The 17454-nt window shown below is 32.8% G+C and overlaps 3 protein-coding genes across 11 annotated transcripts; 2 read left to right on the top strand and 1 right to left on the bottom strand.

The window, feature by feature from the left end:
• Positions 1 to 2677: 2677 nt before the first annotated feature.
• On the bottom strand, positions 2678 to 7020 carry LOC145005571 (uncharacterized). The gene is made up of 4 exons (XM_078964681.1): positions 6839 to 7020; positions 6009 to 6751; positions 4471 to 5688; positions 2678 to 4341 (listed from the first exon to the last, which is right to left on the bottom strand). The coding sequence occupies exons 1-4, from the start codon at positions 7018 to 7020 to the stop codon at positions 2678 to 2680; spliced, it is 3807 nt and encodes a 1268-aa protein (XP_078820807.1).
• Positions 7021 to 9228: 2208 nt separating this feature from the next.
• On the top strand, positions 9229 to 14614 carry LOC145034832 (uncharacterized). Of its 4 annotated transcripts, XR_013678251.1 has the most exons (18): positions 9229 to 9373; positions 9459 to 9510; positions 9691 to 10173; positions 10765 to 10920; positions 11000 to 11318; positions 11413 to 11613; positions 11745 to 11927; positions 12044 to 12105; positions 12367 to 12499; positions 12651 to 12815; positions 12928 to 13118; positions 13205 to 13271; positions 13356 to 13458; positions 13637 to 13703; positions 13863 to 13909; positions 14109 to 14166; positions 14285 to 14353; positions 14425 to 14614. XR_013678251.1 is itself a non-coding variant. In XM_078983369.1 (17 exons), exons 7-16 carry the CDS (start codon positions 11904 to 11906, stop codon positions 14344 to 14346), a joined length of 921 nt encoding a protein of 306 aa, XP_078839495.1. In that variant the 5' UTR covers positions 9229 to 9373; positions 9459 to 9510; positions 9691 to 10173; positions 10765 to 10920; positions 11000 to 11318; positions 11413 to 11613; positions 11745 to 11903; the 3' UTR covers positions 14347 to 14353; positions 14425 to 14614. The 4 variants fall into 4 exon arrangements, 1 of the variants encoding a protein (XP_078839495.1); XR_013678249.1 differs by having other exon boundaries at positions 14109 to 14353; XR_013678250.1 differs by lacking the exon at positions 14425 to 14614 and having other exon boundaries at positions 14109 to 14192.
• Positions 14607 to 16443, top strand: LOC145034847 (uncharacterized). Of its 6 annotated transcripts, none has more exons than XR_013678252.1 (8): positions 14607 to 14691; positions 14774 to 14886; positions 14968 to 15023; positions 15116 to 15158; positions 15440 to 15544; positions 15640 to 15704; positions 16047 to 16105; positions 16178 to 16443. XR_013678252.1 is itself a non-coding variant. In XM_078983392.1 (7 exons), the coding sequence occupies exons 2-6, from the start codon at positions 14845 to 14847 to the stop codon at positions 15667 to 15669; spliced, it is 276 nt and encodes a 91-aa protein (XP_078839518.1). In that variant the 5' UTR covers positions 14607 to 14691; positions 14774 to 14844; the 3' UTR covers positions 15670 to 15704; positions 16047 to 16443. The 6 variants fall into 6 exon arrangements, 1 of the variants encoding a protein (XP_078839518.1); XR_013678253.1 differs by having other exon boundaries at positions 16190 to 16443; XR_013678254.1 differs by having other exon boundaries at positions 14613 to 14691; positions 15634 to 15704; positions 16178 to 16442.
• The last annotated feature ends 1011 nt before the right edge of the window (positions 16444 to 17454 follow it).

Here is a 17454-nt window from a genome sequence, read left to right on the forward strand (position 1 = left end):
TTTAGCATGTTAGCGAGGGATTAGAACGGGATTACTGATGGAATTAGAGACTCACAAATATTTATGTCGCTAATTTTTGTTAAGTCCATACCGAATACTATGTTTCCCCTGCTCCTTATCCCAAATACTTTCATTCCCCCATTCTCCCTCCTAAATCAACACTCATCGGTTACTTTTCATGCTTGGTTATGAAATCCAATGCCCAAATCGACACTCATCTCCCAAATCGACACTCACATCCCAAGTCAACTATTCATAGTCATCTTCTTTCCGTTCCTAAAACTTGATTCCAATAGAAGAAACCCCTAGTCAAAACCCTCGACATCACAATGACCCTTCATGTCGATGATGTTTAACCCTAGTAAGTTTCTAAGTCTTTGTCTTCTTTTCTTTAGTTAACGTGTTGTTGATTCAATGGCTTATCTTCTCCAGTTTGTATGTGGCTTCTTTTCTTCGGTTTCGACTTTCAAATTTGGGAAGAAGCAAAGGAAAAAGAGAAACATGAAGGCGAGAGTATGACCACAACCCCTGATTCCTTTCAGCCACTACATCAACGCCGATGCTAAAATCCACTAAACCATTGCCTCATCCTCTCTCACGAAAATCTTAATTCCATACAACCAAGGTTTTTCTCTCTATCTATTTAACCATGTGTTTTTATTTCATAGAAACAAAAGTTGTTCTGCCTTTTCTTTCCAAAATCGTTTGATTACACAAAATAAATATTTATGATATTTGTTACTAAAATAGTTTTTTTTTTTATTTTTTTATTTTATAATTTTGTGGTTTGTTTTGGTTGATGCATGTTTTGTTTGATGTTTTTGAGGAAGGTTAAATAATGGATGTGGAAGGTTCTTAACTAAATTAGCTGATTTATATATGTGACATCCCCAATTTCACGATCAGAAAAGACCGATTTGTTTATGCTTTATTTTAAAATTAGACTATTCTTTTGAAGAATAATATTGCGGAATTTGTTCCTAGGAAAATATGATAAACATATTATCAAATCATTTTTGAAGAAATGTATTTTATTTGTATTAAAAGATTGGGATTTCATTATCAATACCGAAACATAAGCATAAAGAGACCTTACATTCATTTACACTAAGGATTTACATATCCTTTAATCTCTCAGTGTAATGTATCTTCGCATCGATACCTGTGATACAAATAAGCTGAGTGGGTCAGGTTGGGAAATTTGGTGAGTACATAGGGATTTCAATCCTAATTTTATATCACACATACACACACACACACACACACACATATATATATATATATATATATATATATATATATATATATATATTTCAGAACTTGTAATATACAATTTCACCTCATATAAACAACTTTACCCCACCCAGTCGATCCTCACAGCGACATGATCCATGCTCCCAGATCTAAAATTAACAGTTATACCTAATCCATACTCCCGAATCAGGTATGTCTTAATCCGTGCTCTAGAATTAATGAAAAATGACTATGACCACTCCATACTCTCGGACTAGGGATAAAATGACTATATTTAATCTATCCTCTCGAATTAATGACAAATAACTACGTCCTCCCATACTCTCGGACTAAGGACGAATGACTATGTCTAGTCCATGCTCTCGGATCAATGACAATTTTAAAGTTCGACCCTCCATGTATGTCTCACCCATACTCATAAGGAGATACTACCCGATATTCATCCCAAATTAATTTAGCTTTATTCTGTATCCTAAATCATTATGTATTATCAGATATGCTCTTAACACGTATTTCAGGCAATAAATAATATTTCACACACAAACATATATTTAATGCTTTACTCAGTACTTATATTAAAATCATATTCATGAAAGGGATTATGCACTCACTTGCTAAAGTGATGACTCTAAACTTAGGCAACGCTTCGCTTCTAACAATTTTATTTTCCTTTGATGAAACCTAGTATCATTACCATTAAATTTTAGTCTAATATTTATTGCGACTAATTATTAGTCTAGATTTATGAGCAATATTGTTTTATAAGTGTTAAACAACACTTTTCAACTACCATGTACAGATAGGGGCCAAACATGAAACACCGGAGGGTAGGATCATTTTGGCAGAAGCTGTTCTGAAATCCAACAACCTTATGCGGCCCTTCACAACACAATGACGAGTTTGTTTATACATTTGGTGGGTCACTTAACCCACCTTTTTTTTAATTACAAGTTATATATAATAAATTAGTGGGACCCACCTTAAAAATTATGAGTGAACCATCTAAATATTTGTGACAAAAATATATATAATAATAAATTAGATATTTAGAGTCTTTGTTCTATGTTTTAGTAGCCCAATGTTTATAGGGTACAATCCAATATATATATAGCATAACTAGGTTATAACCCATAGGCAGCACGGGTTAGAAATTAAAATATATTTTTTTAATTAAATTATAAGTTATTTATTTGAAATTTATATTGATAATAGATAATAAAATCTTTAATAATTAAAGTGTATATGTTTTGCAGTAATATGATAATGACATAACTATTAGTTGAAATTACAGGCTTTTTGTTATTTAAAATGCAGGTATTTTGTATTTGTGTATATGCAAAAAATTTATAAATTTATAAAATGAAATATAATAATAACTAAACCAAATATAGAAATTCATATAAAAAAAATTGTAGAAAGTTTTTTATAAATTTCTAAAAACTTCTTTATACACAACATTTGATGTTTTATTTGTTAGTCTACCGTGTTTATCTAAAATCAACAATCTTAATCCTTGTCTACTTTGAACTCTGGATAAAGCAACGTACAATTGACCATGTGTAAAAACAGGATCCTTTAGAAACAAACCAACTTTCGATAAAGACTGTCCTTGGCTCTTATTAATTGTCATTGCAAAAGACACGGCTAATGGAAATTGTCTTCTTTGGAATTTGAAAGGGATCTTGTCTTCAGAAGGAGTTAAAGACATTTTTGGAATAAAAGTCCGGTTTCCAATATTACTTCCAGTTAAGATAACTGCCTCGATAACACGTTTGCCCAAAGATATAACCTGTAGTCTAGTCCCATTACATAAGCCGTTTTTCTGATCAATGTTTCTCAATAACATAACTGGAACACCGATTTTTAAAATAAGCTTATGGTTTGGCAGACCTGAGACTTTAAGACCATTTAAAACATCAGGTGAGTATAAATTTGTATCAAACTTATCATGAAGAAACTCGGATTGGCATAGGCTATCGGAACTCAAGTATTCAGTTGGTTCTCCTGGAAACATTGACAACAAATGATCGTTTATTTCTTGGACAACTTCATTCTTGGGAGCAATTATTGCTCTTTCTTGAAAATAATTTAGAATGTTGAAGTTTTCCAGTATAGAAGGATATACAAAACTAATTAATGAACCTATAGGATCATGTGGATTAGTAATGAGAATATCTTGTGGAATATCAACAATTGCTTCACCGTCATTCGGACCACCAAGATTACCTTCTCCTATGTCTAAAAGCCAAGTTGCAAAATCCCTTATTTGTTTAATAGAAGATGGATCGCTTCCAACTGTTAACCTCATGTTTTTGGTTAGTTTATGAACTTTGCATTGTTGCCATAAATAAGAAGAACTTAAAAAAGCATTAACAATGTTTTGTCTACTGCCACCTGGAACAACATGTAGAATTTGTCTGAAATCACCTCCAAAGACAATCACTTTCCCTCCAAATGGGATATTTGAATTCCTAGGATTGACACACTTTAATATATCCTTGAGAGTTCGATCTAAAGCTTCGAATGCATGTTTATGAACCATGGGTGCTTCATCCCAAATGATCAATGAGGTTTTTCGCACTAAACTAGAAAGATCACTCTTTGGATTTATTCTACAAAAAGAATCCTCGGTAAGATTTATGGGAATTATAAACCGAGAGTGTGCTGTCCTGCCTCCAGTCAATAATAATGAAGCTATCCCACTTGAAGCAACATTTAAAACAATCTCACCTTGACCTCTAATTGCTGCAGAAATTGTTTTCCAAAGAAATGTCTTACCAGTTCCACCATAACCATAAACAAAGAATACACCTCCCCTATTATGTTTAACTGCATCCATGATATCAAGAAAAATGTCTCGTTTCTCGTTTGTTAATGCAACAAACAACCCATCAAACTCGTTCTTTAAATTTGGTATGTCATAATCTAGCTCCTCAATAATAAGACGATTGTTTGAAGATGAAACAGAATCAACATCTGGGTAAGGCATCCTTCCATAGTGTTTGAGACTGGAATTGTTACGGAGTAAAATTTGTTCTATCTCAAACAAAGTCAAGTTTTTAAGTTGATGTTCGTTTAGTGATAAACCTATACGGAAAATAATTTATTAATTAGAACGTATAAAAAAATAAGTTATTCTGATGTAAAATATAATTGGATTTATACTGAAATTGTATATGATAATCTTTTAACAATAATGAGATAAAGTTATATTACCTGGAGACTTTAATCTCTGTTGTTGATTGTAAAGAATTCCATCTGATAGGTATTCCCAAGTGTTTTGCCAAACTATCTCTGGTTTACACAAACTGTTGGATAATAGCATCGTAGCAAATAAGAACCGTAGATAAAAACCAGATCCAGAAAGACTTGCTTCCTTAATTGCATCAATGAATTCTTTGTCATCATCTAAAAGGTCAAGAGTATAACATGCATCTTTAAAATAAGAACATAGTTCACCATTGACTGTGCGAATTTCTTCAAATGATTTAGGACCTTTCACTTTATTTAAAAGAATTCTTAAGAAATATGCTTCTCCGAGTTTAGGTGAAACAGAGTGAATTCTACCAACTGCATATCCAACTTTCCTTGGCTTCCAAATAAGATCTTTACGATGCCAAACAAACTTTGTAGGAAATTCAACATATGTCAGTTTTCGTGCTTCTTTACTGATTTCATTACACTTCATCCAAGATGTGAACATTGAAGAAGCAACAGAAGTTCGGTCAAGAACATCTTCAATGTCATCGCCTGCCTCATATACAACTTGTTGTTGATTGGGAAGATGAAAAGGTAGTCTAATCACAGCAGGATATCTATAATGAACATCGTATTTCAAAATCCGCCATGATGCTTCACATGCAGAAATATATCTACAATCATAGTATTCTTTAATTGCATCCACTGCATCATTGTTATCGGAATCATTATTGCTTGGCACCATAGATACAGTAGCTCTATTAGGACCCTTGTTTATATATTTAAACAAATACTTTATGGAAGATCCCTGATTGCACCATTCAACATTAATGTGTGTCTGATATCTTTTCAACAGATATTTGTTGTATGGAACAACATTTCTGTTATCTAACTGAACACTAGTTTTTTCTACAAAATGCCCATCATTTCTTCTCCGGTATAAGGGAAAACCATTTGAATCAACTGAAGTATGATCACAAAATTGCTTTGGAAAGTTTTTATAACACTTTCCGTCGACCATGCATGGGCAATTCAAATTTTCAGCTCCACATGGACCATGAATCATGAACTCCTTGACAAGTGAATACAATTCTGGATCATCATCGATATTTGGAATCTCAGCAGAAATAATGGGATCGATATCTTCAACTGTTGGAAGCTTGCATTTAGCATCCATAAAGAGACATATATGACTATGCGGTAAACCTCTTTTTTGAAATTCAATTGTATAGACCACTGCATGCAAAATATACAAATAAGGTATAAGTTAGCAACTAAAATTTGTATATATATATATATATATATATATATATATATATATATATATATATACAAGTTTAACTATAAATTGTAATACCTGCTTGAACCTTGCCGAAAATTTCATTTTCCCTTAAATCTTTAATGAATGCATCCAACTTGATCTTAAATAACCTACATAATATATCTGGTCTATCTTCTGGATGAAGTGGAGTGTCCTTAAGGAACCTTTGAAGTTCCGGCCATTTTGGATTACAAGTAAATGTTATGAAAAAAATCAGGATATCCGAACAATTTACAGAGCGACATGGCATCCAAATAGTTCTGCATCATATAGCGTGCACCACCGGTAAATGAAGAAGGTAAGATCACACGTTGTCTGACGTTGGAAATGTCTGTACTTCCAAGTGCTTGCTGATTACGCAAATTCTCATAAGACTCATATCTAAGAATTTTTTGTTGGTTACGTATGAAAAATAGCCTCTCACTTTCAATCATTGTATATCCATCATCCAAAAATTGTTGGAACAACCTTTTTGCATTAAGAATCAGTGAGAACGATTGATCCCTGTCTTGAATTCTATAAGCAAAAAATTCTCTCATTGTACAGGTTGGGCGCTTGCTATTACTTGAAGATGTAATACCTCTATGAAGGATATCAACTCTATAACCATCATCGCCATATGGAAATAGTAATGGATACTGAAGAGCAAGGTAAGAAGGATGTAATTCACTGATACGCTGTAAAAATCCTGATGAAGTTTGAACAACGATATCTCTTTTTTCAATTGAATCACAAAAATCACCGACAACTAAAGCTGCAACCTCAGAAGAAGTTGGTAAGTTATAGGTCCTTCCATCTTGTTCTCTTTTTCCAATTAATCTTAACTTCAAATTAGCACAAGGATTTTCATGAAGAGTGTCTCTTACCATCCTATAAGACTTGACCAACGCATTGTTCGAATCTAACATAACCTTCAAAAATTCTATAATTTGGAGATCATATGATGTTGAAGTTAGCGTAGAATCGCTCGTCGGACCACTGAAAATATTATGGACAATTATTTATTATTAGTAAAAAAAATAATGAATTGAAATGAGTTATTAAAAGATAATTGCAAAAATATACCCAAAAGTTGTCGATCTATTTGAAATCTCGTTCTCCGTATCGTATATGTATAACTGACAGAATTTCGGTCTTGAACCAGGTGTATGTAAAAGACTTCCTATACTATGATAATTTTGACCACTAAGTTTGAATATGTACGGTGCGTTGCCTCTGTTGATGGATGAATCAACTTTGCCTCCCATCGATGTAAACGAAAACATTGAATTGTAACGTCGAATGTTCTTCATGAAGTGTTTGTTTTTTGAATCTACCGATCTATACAGATTTCGGTAGGATGACGGTGCTTCTTTTAAGGGTGGTAGCTCAACTTTGCCGTAACCACAACATAGGGAATAAGATGTATTATCTTTTTTTTCCCTCTAACCGATTCATCTTTCCATAATTTTGCATGACAAATCTGACATATAATAATCTGATCTCCATGATCAAAGTAATCTGTTGTATGCAAAAAATATAAAAATAAATAAATAAAATAGAAAAAAAATTAGAAAAAACTTTAAAATTTCGAATTATGATCACCTTTGGATATACCGCGGAAAATATCTTCAATAATATGATCATCTATTTTTTCTTCATCTAATGTCAAGTCAAACATAGGTATAGCGGATATAGATGAAGTCTTTCTTTTTAAATGATGTTTTCCTCTTGGTAACTTGATTGATGAAGAATTCTGGATTATTGTTGAACGATTGCCGGACGTTGTGGCATTACCAAACACTAAATTATTTTTGTTAATAGAGAGCGGTGTTTGAAAGTTATTATTAAATATATAACTGCCTGAAAAAAATACAAATCACAACGTTAGCAATAGGTATGACTTATATAAAAATTGAAGCATATATTTTTAATTTGGTGTATTTAGAAATACATACCATTTGAAATGTTAGAAAATGGTGTTCTAACATTTATATTTGAAATGTTAGTGGATACAGTGGCGGTACTAAACAAAGAATTATCTTTGTTAGTAGATAGTGGTGTTCGAAATTTATTATTGAAAATATAATTGCCTGACAAAATTAAAATACAAATTAGAAAGTTAGGAATTGAAATGAGTTATATAAATGTGAATAATATATTTTTATATTTGTGTATATAGAAATACATACCGTTTGAATTTGTTGAAGGATGATCAATAATTGTATGTTGATATACAAATGATTTAACTGGATTTATATTTTCCTTGTCTAAGGTAACACCTGTATAATTATTTGTAGATATTAATCTTTGACGACGATTGTCTGTTATATAATAAGAAAACATAGTTAGTAATAAAAGAAATAATATTAATTATTAAAAAAGAATAAGTTAAAGAGTCATAAAATTTTTATATAATTTTTATATTAAAAATAAATTTAAGTCAAAACGAATATACTTACCGTTATTCAAAGATGAATTTTGAGGGGTTGATGATGTATGTAATATTTTGGATTTTTTATTATCCAAATATAATTTTCTAATTTTTCTCCTCTCTTTAGCGTTTGTAGGTTCTGTAGTTTTCTTTGAACCTGTAAAATAGTATAAAACAATGTATTTGAACCAGTAAAGTTAAATATATATTTATTTAAAGTTAAATGTATTTTTTAAAATATTAATAAATAACATATTCAAAATAAATTAATAAAACTTATAATTAGTGAAAAATAAAGTAAGAAAAATACCGTATTGGGTACAATGAATAACATGTGCAATAGGTGTACGATGAGACAATGATGTGGTATATTGTTTTTTGGATTTTCTGTTATCAAAATATAACTTTCTGCGTTTTCTTCTCTCTCTAGCGTCCGTTGCATTCATGTCCTTGTTTGGTGTGTAATGAAAATAATAGAATATAGTTAAAAATAAATTTAATAATTTAAAAATAACTGTTACAGAAATACAGTTAGAGGCTATTGGCAGCTCATGTAATATGTATAAAGTTGAGTAATAATGAAAAGGTAAATAATTTGGGGCCGGAACAGGTTAAAGGATATTCATATGATAATGATAATAACAGTTTGAAATTAGGTACCCGTTTACTGAATGTTAATTCTGGCAAAAAATGATCATTCCGGACCAAATGGTCATTTTGCCCAAAAGAAGTATAATTAAAAAAAACCAAAATAAATGGTTACATTTTTAAATCATAATAAGTATTAAACATCTAAATGTAATTAAATAATCAATATCGAAATGCATGAATACTTTATACAAATCGTTAAATATTAGGTTTATAAAAATCAATTTACTTTGCATATCACACTTAATATGTACGTATTATTCAAAATTTAGATTTAAGTTATTTCCCTTTCAAAACCAATAAAATAAATGGATTTATCATTTAAGTTTACTTTAATTAATTTAATCACTAAAAGAATGTTTATCCCGATGTTTTAATCACTTACTATAACAACTTCATATATGTCTTTTTGGGAACACGATGTAAAAGAGAAAACTGAGAACGGAACATACCTGCGAAAACGATGGAGGCCCTTGTGCAGAATCAAACGGGAAATCCTGGAAAGAGGATCAAGTTGCTGCTGTTACAGAACGAAACCGGTAAGTTTGGTCTAATATTGAACCGGTGATAGGCTTCTCAATAGGCGTATTGAATGGGTAAAAATTAGGGTTTTTTTTTATGAAGATGAAATCTGCTCGAAGACAATAGGATAAATTTCTGCTTATTTAATCCAGAGGTAATAAGAACTCTTTATGTATGTGAAAAAATTTAAGATTCCGAATATATCTCTGAAAAATTTAAGATCCCACTAATGTAATTCGAATTTCGTATTTCATAAAGAGGAGGATATGTTATATATTTTTGATTAATTAATAATTATTATTAAATTTGAAATTCTTTGTTTTAAAAAAAATAGATGTTGGTGGAAGATAGTAGAGGCGACGTTACCTAAAGTTCAGAAATTAAGTAACATGATTCTCAAAAAAGAGCAGGAGGTTGATACTGCACCAACTAATAACAAACCAGGACTTCCTGATGCGATTCAGATAAGTCATGAAGACGGTTTTAATGAAAAAAAATGGAGGAGTGTCTACAAATGACACCATTGGAACCCAATCTTGATAAAACTCTATAAGTGCTTGTAAATATAACAGATGCTGAGACTCGATAAAGTTTCAACAATGAAAACAATGATTCTATCTCATCTTCTAATCAGACAATCTTCACAATTCTTTGTTCTTATATGGCAACTTCCACAATTAGTATCAAGAAATCTGATGTGAGTTTTTTTTATTAAATACCCAAATCATGTTACAGGATGAAGATGCTACAACTCCAACATCCTTTACTCATAGAAGTTTTCTTCCATTCTTGATGACTGTTTTATGGGATGATTCTGGTAATATTTTACTTAAGTTAGATTCATTTGTTACAAAATATTTACAATCCATGTTGCTAATTTAGGTCAAGTTACTTAAGTTAGTTTCCTTATTCTTCCACCACCACTACTAGAAAATAGCCCTTTAATGACGTGCAAGCAATGACACTCGCTGATAGAGGACGCGCATTTGTGTGTGCCCTAAAAAATAATGTCAATTTTGTAAAATTTGAAGGATTGTAGACACGCATTTGTGCGTGCCCTAAAATTAAAAGAAAAAAAAAGAAATGCGGAGGGTGCCTTTCATAAAATGTGCGTCCTCTAAATGTGTTGCTTTATAATTTTAATGAAACATGCGTTTTTAAGGCGGGATTTCACCCACCTATTGAATCCCAAAAATTAAACCCCCCGCCTCTTCCAACTAGCAAGAAAAAGCCCTAGGGCCTTCGTCTTCATGGCCGCCGCTTCAGAGAACGATACTGTTGATATCTCTACCGTAACAACAACCACCATCAATATATCTAGAAGCACCAGATCGTGCCATTACACCTCAAACCATCTTCCCTGCAAACCATCGACTGCTATCTCACTTCACCTTTCTTCATCTAACAGAGCAGAAGGAAGAGGGAGATGGCGAACATAAAAGGGTCGAATAACAAAATCACACGAACCGATATTGATATTAATTCTAGGGCTTTTTTAAGACTCAAAACACTCGCTCACTCAGTGCTCTATAGCATCGATCCGGCGACCTGGCCTCACCTTCAGGCAACCCTTTGCTCACTTCTCCTCATTGACGATCTCATGCTCACATGACCTCAAATTCCTTTGTTTCAATCTTTTGCAGAAAGCCCAAATACATGCTCGCCCCGTTTTTGACGCTCAGAAACGATCAAGGGAAAGCGCCTTGGTATGTGAGAAGATCTATTTTTGGGAAATAGGGGATTTTGGTTCTACGAGTTCTTATAACCCTAGGAATCAAGAACCCTGTATTCTCACACCGGATTCATAGTTGAAGTCTACCGGAGACTCGGAGAGGAAAGTGTACGGATGAGCCCAATGGGTCGGGGAATAGCAGAGGAAGCGCTAGTCCTTCTTCGTAAAAGACTAAGTGATCTCAATTTCATCTTCTCCCTCTTCTCCTATTGTCCCGACAGCAACTACAGGTTCGATTGATGCTTATTCGAATTTTCTATATATCTTCTAATTATATATACGTGAATATTATAATCCATTTTTTTCTTGTCCTCCATTATGAAGTATTTAAGCTCTGAACAAATTTCAGCAAGTTGAAATTTATCTATCAAGTTCGATAACTGAGGCTGTAACATATTAGCCTCTTTTATTGGGGTTTCAATGAAAGATGAATCAGATTCAGAAGTATCACAAAGCTGAAATGCAGCACGAGCTCCTTCAATATCTCCTGTTTTCTATTTCTATACACATTATATTTTAAAATTGGTAAGCAATGTGGTTTTTGTTGTTTTTGGGCAATCTGTTACACTGTTTCTTTTGCATTGACTTGGGTATCTCCTCTTCAATTGCTATCTATATAAGTGTGTGTTTGTTTATTTACTTAATTTTATTATTAGGTAAGAGCAAGGGAAGCAAAGCTTAATCTGGGTTGTGGAGAAGGAGAAGGGAATCTGCTTGAAGGGTGGGGCATCCATATACATTTCCCAGCAGGAGTAGTTCCAAAAGATGCTTCATCTGTATCCCACTTTGAAATAATAGCAAATTAGCAAACATATATGCAGAAACAACGAAGTGTTTTTGTAAGTATAATGTATTGACTACATTTTGTTGATTTTGGACTCTTTGTATTTGCAACATCCATAAATTTGTACTTAAATCCAAAGGTTCAATCAATGAAGTTAATCAAATTGCACAGGTTGATGATCCACGTGTGGTGCTAATCAAGCTTGCAGACCGTCTACACAACATGAGAACCATGTATGACTTGTTTCCATATCTACCATGAATCTTTGCATTGCATGATCCCGACAAGAAAAATATTTTTGATAATTCCATTTCAAACTCGAGTGATTTTAATTTCACTGTTACTTCTCTTGTTCATTGGTTGGTAAAGGTCTTGGAAAGTAGAGAAAATTCATTCTTTTTTTTTTTTTGTCAAGGGAGGTTTACCACTCTATTCAATAAGTTATTCACTCACTGCAATGCTTTAACTCACAGTTTACACTCTCTTGCTTTCAGTTATGCTCTACCTTCGGGCAAGGCTAAAGCTGTAGCACAGGATACTTTGGTCATTTGGTGCTCTCTTGCTTCCAGATTGGGCCATTGGGCTTTAAAAGCTGAACTTGAAGACCTCTGTTTTGCTGTTCTTCAGGTCAGTGGTTTCTACACTATAAAGCTAATTTAGTGATGAATCATGAATGTGTTCTAATGCATGATATTTATCTCAAGTGTTCATTCTACGCAACTAATGATCGAATCATATGTTGCATGTGCTAAAATAAGATTCCAACTAATACTTGTAGTGTGTGCAGCCTCAGATCTTCCAGCAAATGCGATCTAACCTGGCCTCCTTGTGGACACCCAGCAGCAGCAGTAGCAGGGTAGGCAAACTGAGAAGACTATCATCCAAAAGTAGCTCAAATCCTGAGTATGAAGCATCAACAGAAGATGTCGTAGTCAGCATGAAGGTAATTCCCCCTCATTTCTTCCCCTTATATATATACACTACTAGGTGTTTGACTTTCCATTAGATATATTTAATTAGGATATGAATTGGTGACTCCTTTTTTCAACCCACAGGATCTTTTGCAGGCTGTTATTCCATTTGATCTCCTGCTTGATCGAAGAAAACGTATTAAATATATTCAAGATCTAGGGTCATGCTCAGAGGTCCAAACAAAACCAAAAGTCGTGAGGGATGTTGGGATTGCCCTAGCATCTCTGGTCGTTTGTGAGGAAGAACTAGAACGCGAGTTGTTTATATCAACCTCGTAAGATCATGTGAGATAGATCTTCAGCCTTCAGTCTTGTTTACCCTGCCTTGACTCTGGTGTGCTTGTCATTCTTACCTGTGCAGCTATGTTCCTGGAATGGAGGTAACCTTATCTAGCCGCCTTAAAAGTTTGTACAGCATCTATAGTAAGGTAGGTATAAGTGATCTCCATAAATAATCTTAGAAAGAATACATGATTCAGTTATGTAGATGATTATGCTAATATTTCTCTCAGATGAATCGTAAAGATGTGAGCATTGATAAAGTATATGATGCACGTGCACTGAGAGTAATTGTTGGAGATAAAAGTGGAACTTTACATGGACAAACTGTCGAGTGTTGCTACAGTCTTCTAAATATCATACACAAGTTTATACTTTATATAAGTAGCATAAAATGGATAACTACATGCTAAAACTTATTATGCCCAGACAAGAAGAAAAAAAAAATTCTTACTCAATTTATAAGTGACAGATGTGTAATATAAATAAAAGTTGTTTGGTTCATCTTCCGCAGGCTTTGGACACCAGTTGATGGCGAGTTTGACGATTACATTGTCAATCCAAAGTCAGGCGGATATCAGGTAAAGATCTATCTCACTATACTTTTTTGTATGCTGCTGATATTAGGTATACCTTTTCATATTTGTGTGAGTAATGCATGCCGTTTCCTTCTTATCTCTTCTTTTTGTCAATGCCCACAAATTCTGACTCTCTTTTTATACGGTCTCTGCATACTGCAGTGCATGGTCCAGAAAACTCACCCTTGGAAGTCTAAATAAGAACGCAGGTATACAATATATATATATATATATATATATATATATATATATATATATATATATATATATATATATATATATATATATATATATATATATATATATATATATATATATATATATATATATATATATATATATATATATATATATATATATATATATATATATATATATATATATATATATAACAATTTTTTTTAATAGAGCATGCATGAATATGTTGAGCATGGAGTTGCTGCCCATTGGCTTTACAAAGAAGCTGGTAATAAGTTGTCTGCGAAGAGCAATGTAATTGGTTCGGAGATTACATCATCCTCATATCTCTCGAATGACATGGAAGATAAAAGTCCAATTGAAGATGATGTGTTTCACAAATATAGGTCTCAAAAACCAGGAGATCTGGTCCTTAGAGTTGAAGGAAGCCATTTGTTTGCTGCAGTAATTGTCAGGTATTTAAAATCATGTTTCTTTTTTTAATTAATGCTTGACATGGTTTGATGACACCTGCTGCTATTCATAGTGGATGATGATGGAAGGGATCTGCTTGTGGCTGCGAGCTTCGTACTCGCTGCTTCTAAAGCAGTTGCGGATAGAAGATCTTCTTCTCAAAGAAAGTGGTGGGATGCTTATGCAAGATTGTACAAGAAGGTTGATATAAACGTCTCCCCAGATGTGGTGGTGAGGGTATTACAGAGAGGGGGGGGGGGGGGGGGGGGAGAATGAATTCAGATGTAAACGTCTCCCCAGGTGTGGTGGCTGTATCTGTTCTTGTCATCCTTCTCAAAAGGTAATTAATTCAAATTTGCATGGTTATAATTGTCATTTCACCTCTCATTCTTGCTTTTAAAATGGTAAATTTTGTTTGTTAGGTTTTTTACCGGACACAAAAAGGACGATAAGGATCAAGTGGAGTTTATTGCAGGGAAAACTAGTCTTGGGGATGCTGTTGATGGAGCAATCAAAATTTTCACTATTGCAGAATGTATTTAGCAACTAGTATTTACTTCATGTATTTTTATTATGTTTCCTTTTTTACCCTTCTTCTAATTTGATGAATCTTTAGGTCATGATTGTTGTTGTTGCGGTTCCAGAAGGACTTCCATTAGTTGTCACATTAACGTAAGTTGAACATTTTCTTATAATTATTAATCCAGTTCTTTTAAATGAGTTTCTGATTAATAAAATATAAATCATGTTGCTCATAATTACAGGCTGGCATACTCGATGCGAAAAATGATGTCGGATAAAGCGTTGGTAAGTTTTATAATTTTGTTTACTATAAATCTCTCAGGGGCATTTTGGTAATTTTCATGTGCAGGTTCAGAGGCTATCTGCTTGTGAAACAATGGGTTGTTATATATTTGTTGATTAATTAGAGTTGATTAATGAAGTTATATATGTTGCATGTGAATCGATACCAATCAGGTTGTTTTTGAGCCCATATGAACTAACACCAACGCATAAGAATATTAAGATGAAATTTTGTTGATTATAAGAAGATGAAATTTTTGTGCATTAACATTTAGTTTATGCAGGCATCAACAAAGATTTTGGCACGCCAATTGGTGAGGCTTAGACAACAAATAGCCAACCTACAAAGTAGTCGGGCTCAAATGAGGGGCATAACAACACATACACAGGTAAATTTTCAAATGGAAACTTGTTTCTTTTTTGTCATAAATAAATTATACCACATGATTGAGTTTCTATGGTTTTAACTTCTCCCAAGCATTAGCTGCACACTCTTCTGTGGCTGTTGGGATGAAAGGTGCTACCAAGGCAATGGCAGCAATGAATAAGGTTGGTTATACAACAACATATATATATATATATATATATATATATATATATATATATATATATATATATATATATATATATATATAATGTCCTGGTTAGTAAATATTTGTAAGTATAATGCTATACATTGTCATGAGATTATCAATGTAGCCCTACACTACACTTTTCTGAGGAAGGTAATCCTCAACTACGTTTTTTACCACTGGCATATTCTCAAGTCACTAGAAAACGACCTATTTATTCTCAACTGCATGTAAACCACATTTTACATGTCATATTTTAATTAACAGGAGACACTGTTAAGTGTTATGTGTTAATCTCCTATATAATGTTTTCATGCAGTTTTGAAACTTTATGGAACTTGGATCTGTTATATGGTATCATTAAAGAAGTGGTCAAAGGTTTGACTTCTATTATCTAGTTGATGATCTTTATGTTTTCATGTTTCTTTTTATTCCTTCTTTCCTCCATAGTCCTCCTTGCAGATTTCTGTAAACCCTAGAGGAATTCTGTCACCACTTCCTTCACAATCATTCTACGATTTCCAAAATCGTTATCCTTCTGATTCAAAAGACACTGACATGGATCTACCAAGTCTAGCTGTAGGTATATGTTTTTCTTAATGAATAATGTAATCATATGTATGAATATGAAATAAAGTTTGTTATTTAGTATGTAATAATCATGTATAGGGAGAAAACAACTTCTATTGATTTGTTTTATCTTTCTAAGGATCGATTATTTGTATGATATTAAATTTTATGCAATGGATTGTATTTTTTGTATATAGTATTTTATTTTTTGTTATGAGACATTAAATGAAAATTTAATTTGAAAATTAGTAAATCTATAAATAATATTTTTTTTTAACATTTAAAATTACGATACGCAAAAATGTGTGTCATCTTCATTTATGACATGGCCGTTCTTGACAGGGGCTTCCTTGACGCACTGTGTGTCATAACACACGCGTCGTAAGGTTACGACGCGCGAATGCGTGTCGTCTTTCTTTATGACAGGGCCTTCCTTGATACGCATTACATGTCGTAAACGCGCGTCGTAATTGCGCGTCGTAAATGAGCGTCGTAAATGCGCGCCGTCTATAGAGGACGCGCAAAAGCGCGTCGTCTCTCTTTATGACAGGGCCTTCCTTGACGCGCATTTGCGCGTCGTCTGAGCCTTTTATGACGCGCAATGAGCGTCGTAAAAGGCTGTTTTTCTAGTAGTGCACCATCGATTTGTTGGTTTACAATTTTTGTTATCATAAATACAGTTCACTATTGAGTTTTATTGTGAAAAAAAAAATAGTTTGTAACCTAATTATGTCATTAACCCTTCAAATATTTACCCGATTTCACTTATTTCTATGAATTTGCACAAAAATCAACACTCTAATGCATACTATTCTTAGTAGTGAACAAAAGCTTGATTGTTTGAAATTGATTGCGTCTTCTATGTATGCATTGGTAAATTATAATTTTAATTTTTATATGTTGTGCGAGTTGTAAAAGATATATAATCGTTTTTAACCATAAGAGCATCTTACTTTCATTTTTATAATAATAATTGTCCATTTTATTGTGATTAAAAGTTATCAACCCATATTCCACTTTATGGGCATAATTATCATTTAATCGTCCTCTTATTAGTCGAGGAGCATATAAGTACTTTAAATATAATCATATTTTAACATATCAGGGGCATAAAGGTAAACTTGCTAAAATTGCATAATGCTTATACGTAAAAGTAT

The sequence above is a fragment of the Lactuca saligna genome, chromosome 1, assembly GCF_052625555.1.
Source record: "Lactuca saligna cultivar CGN05327 chromosome 1, ASM5262555v1, whole genome shotgun sequence".
Classification (NCBI taxonomy): domain Eukaryota; kingdom Viridiplantae; phylum Streptophyta; class Magnoliopsida; order Asterales; family Asteraceae; genus Lactuca; species Lactuca saligna.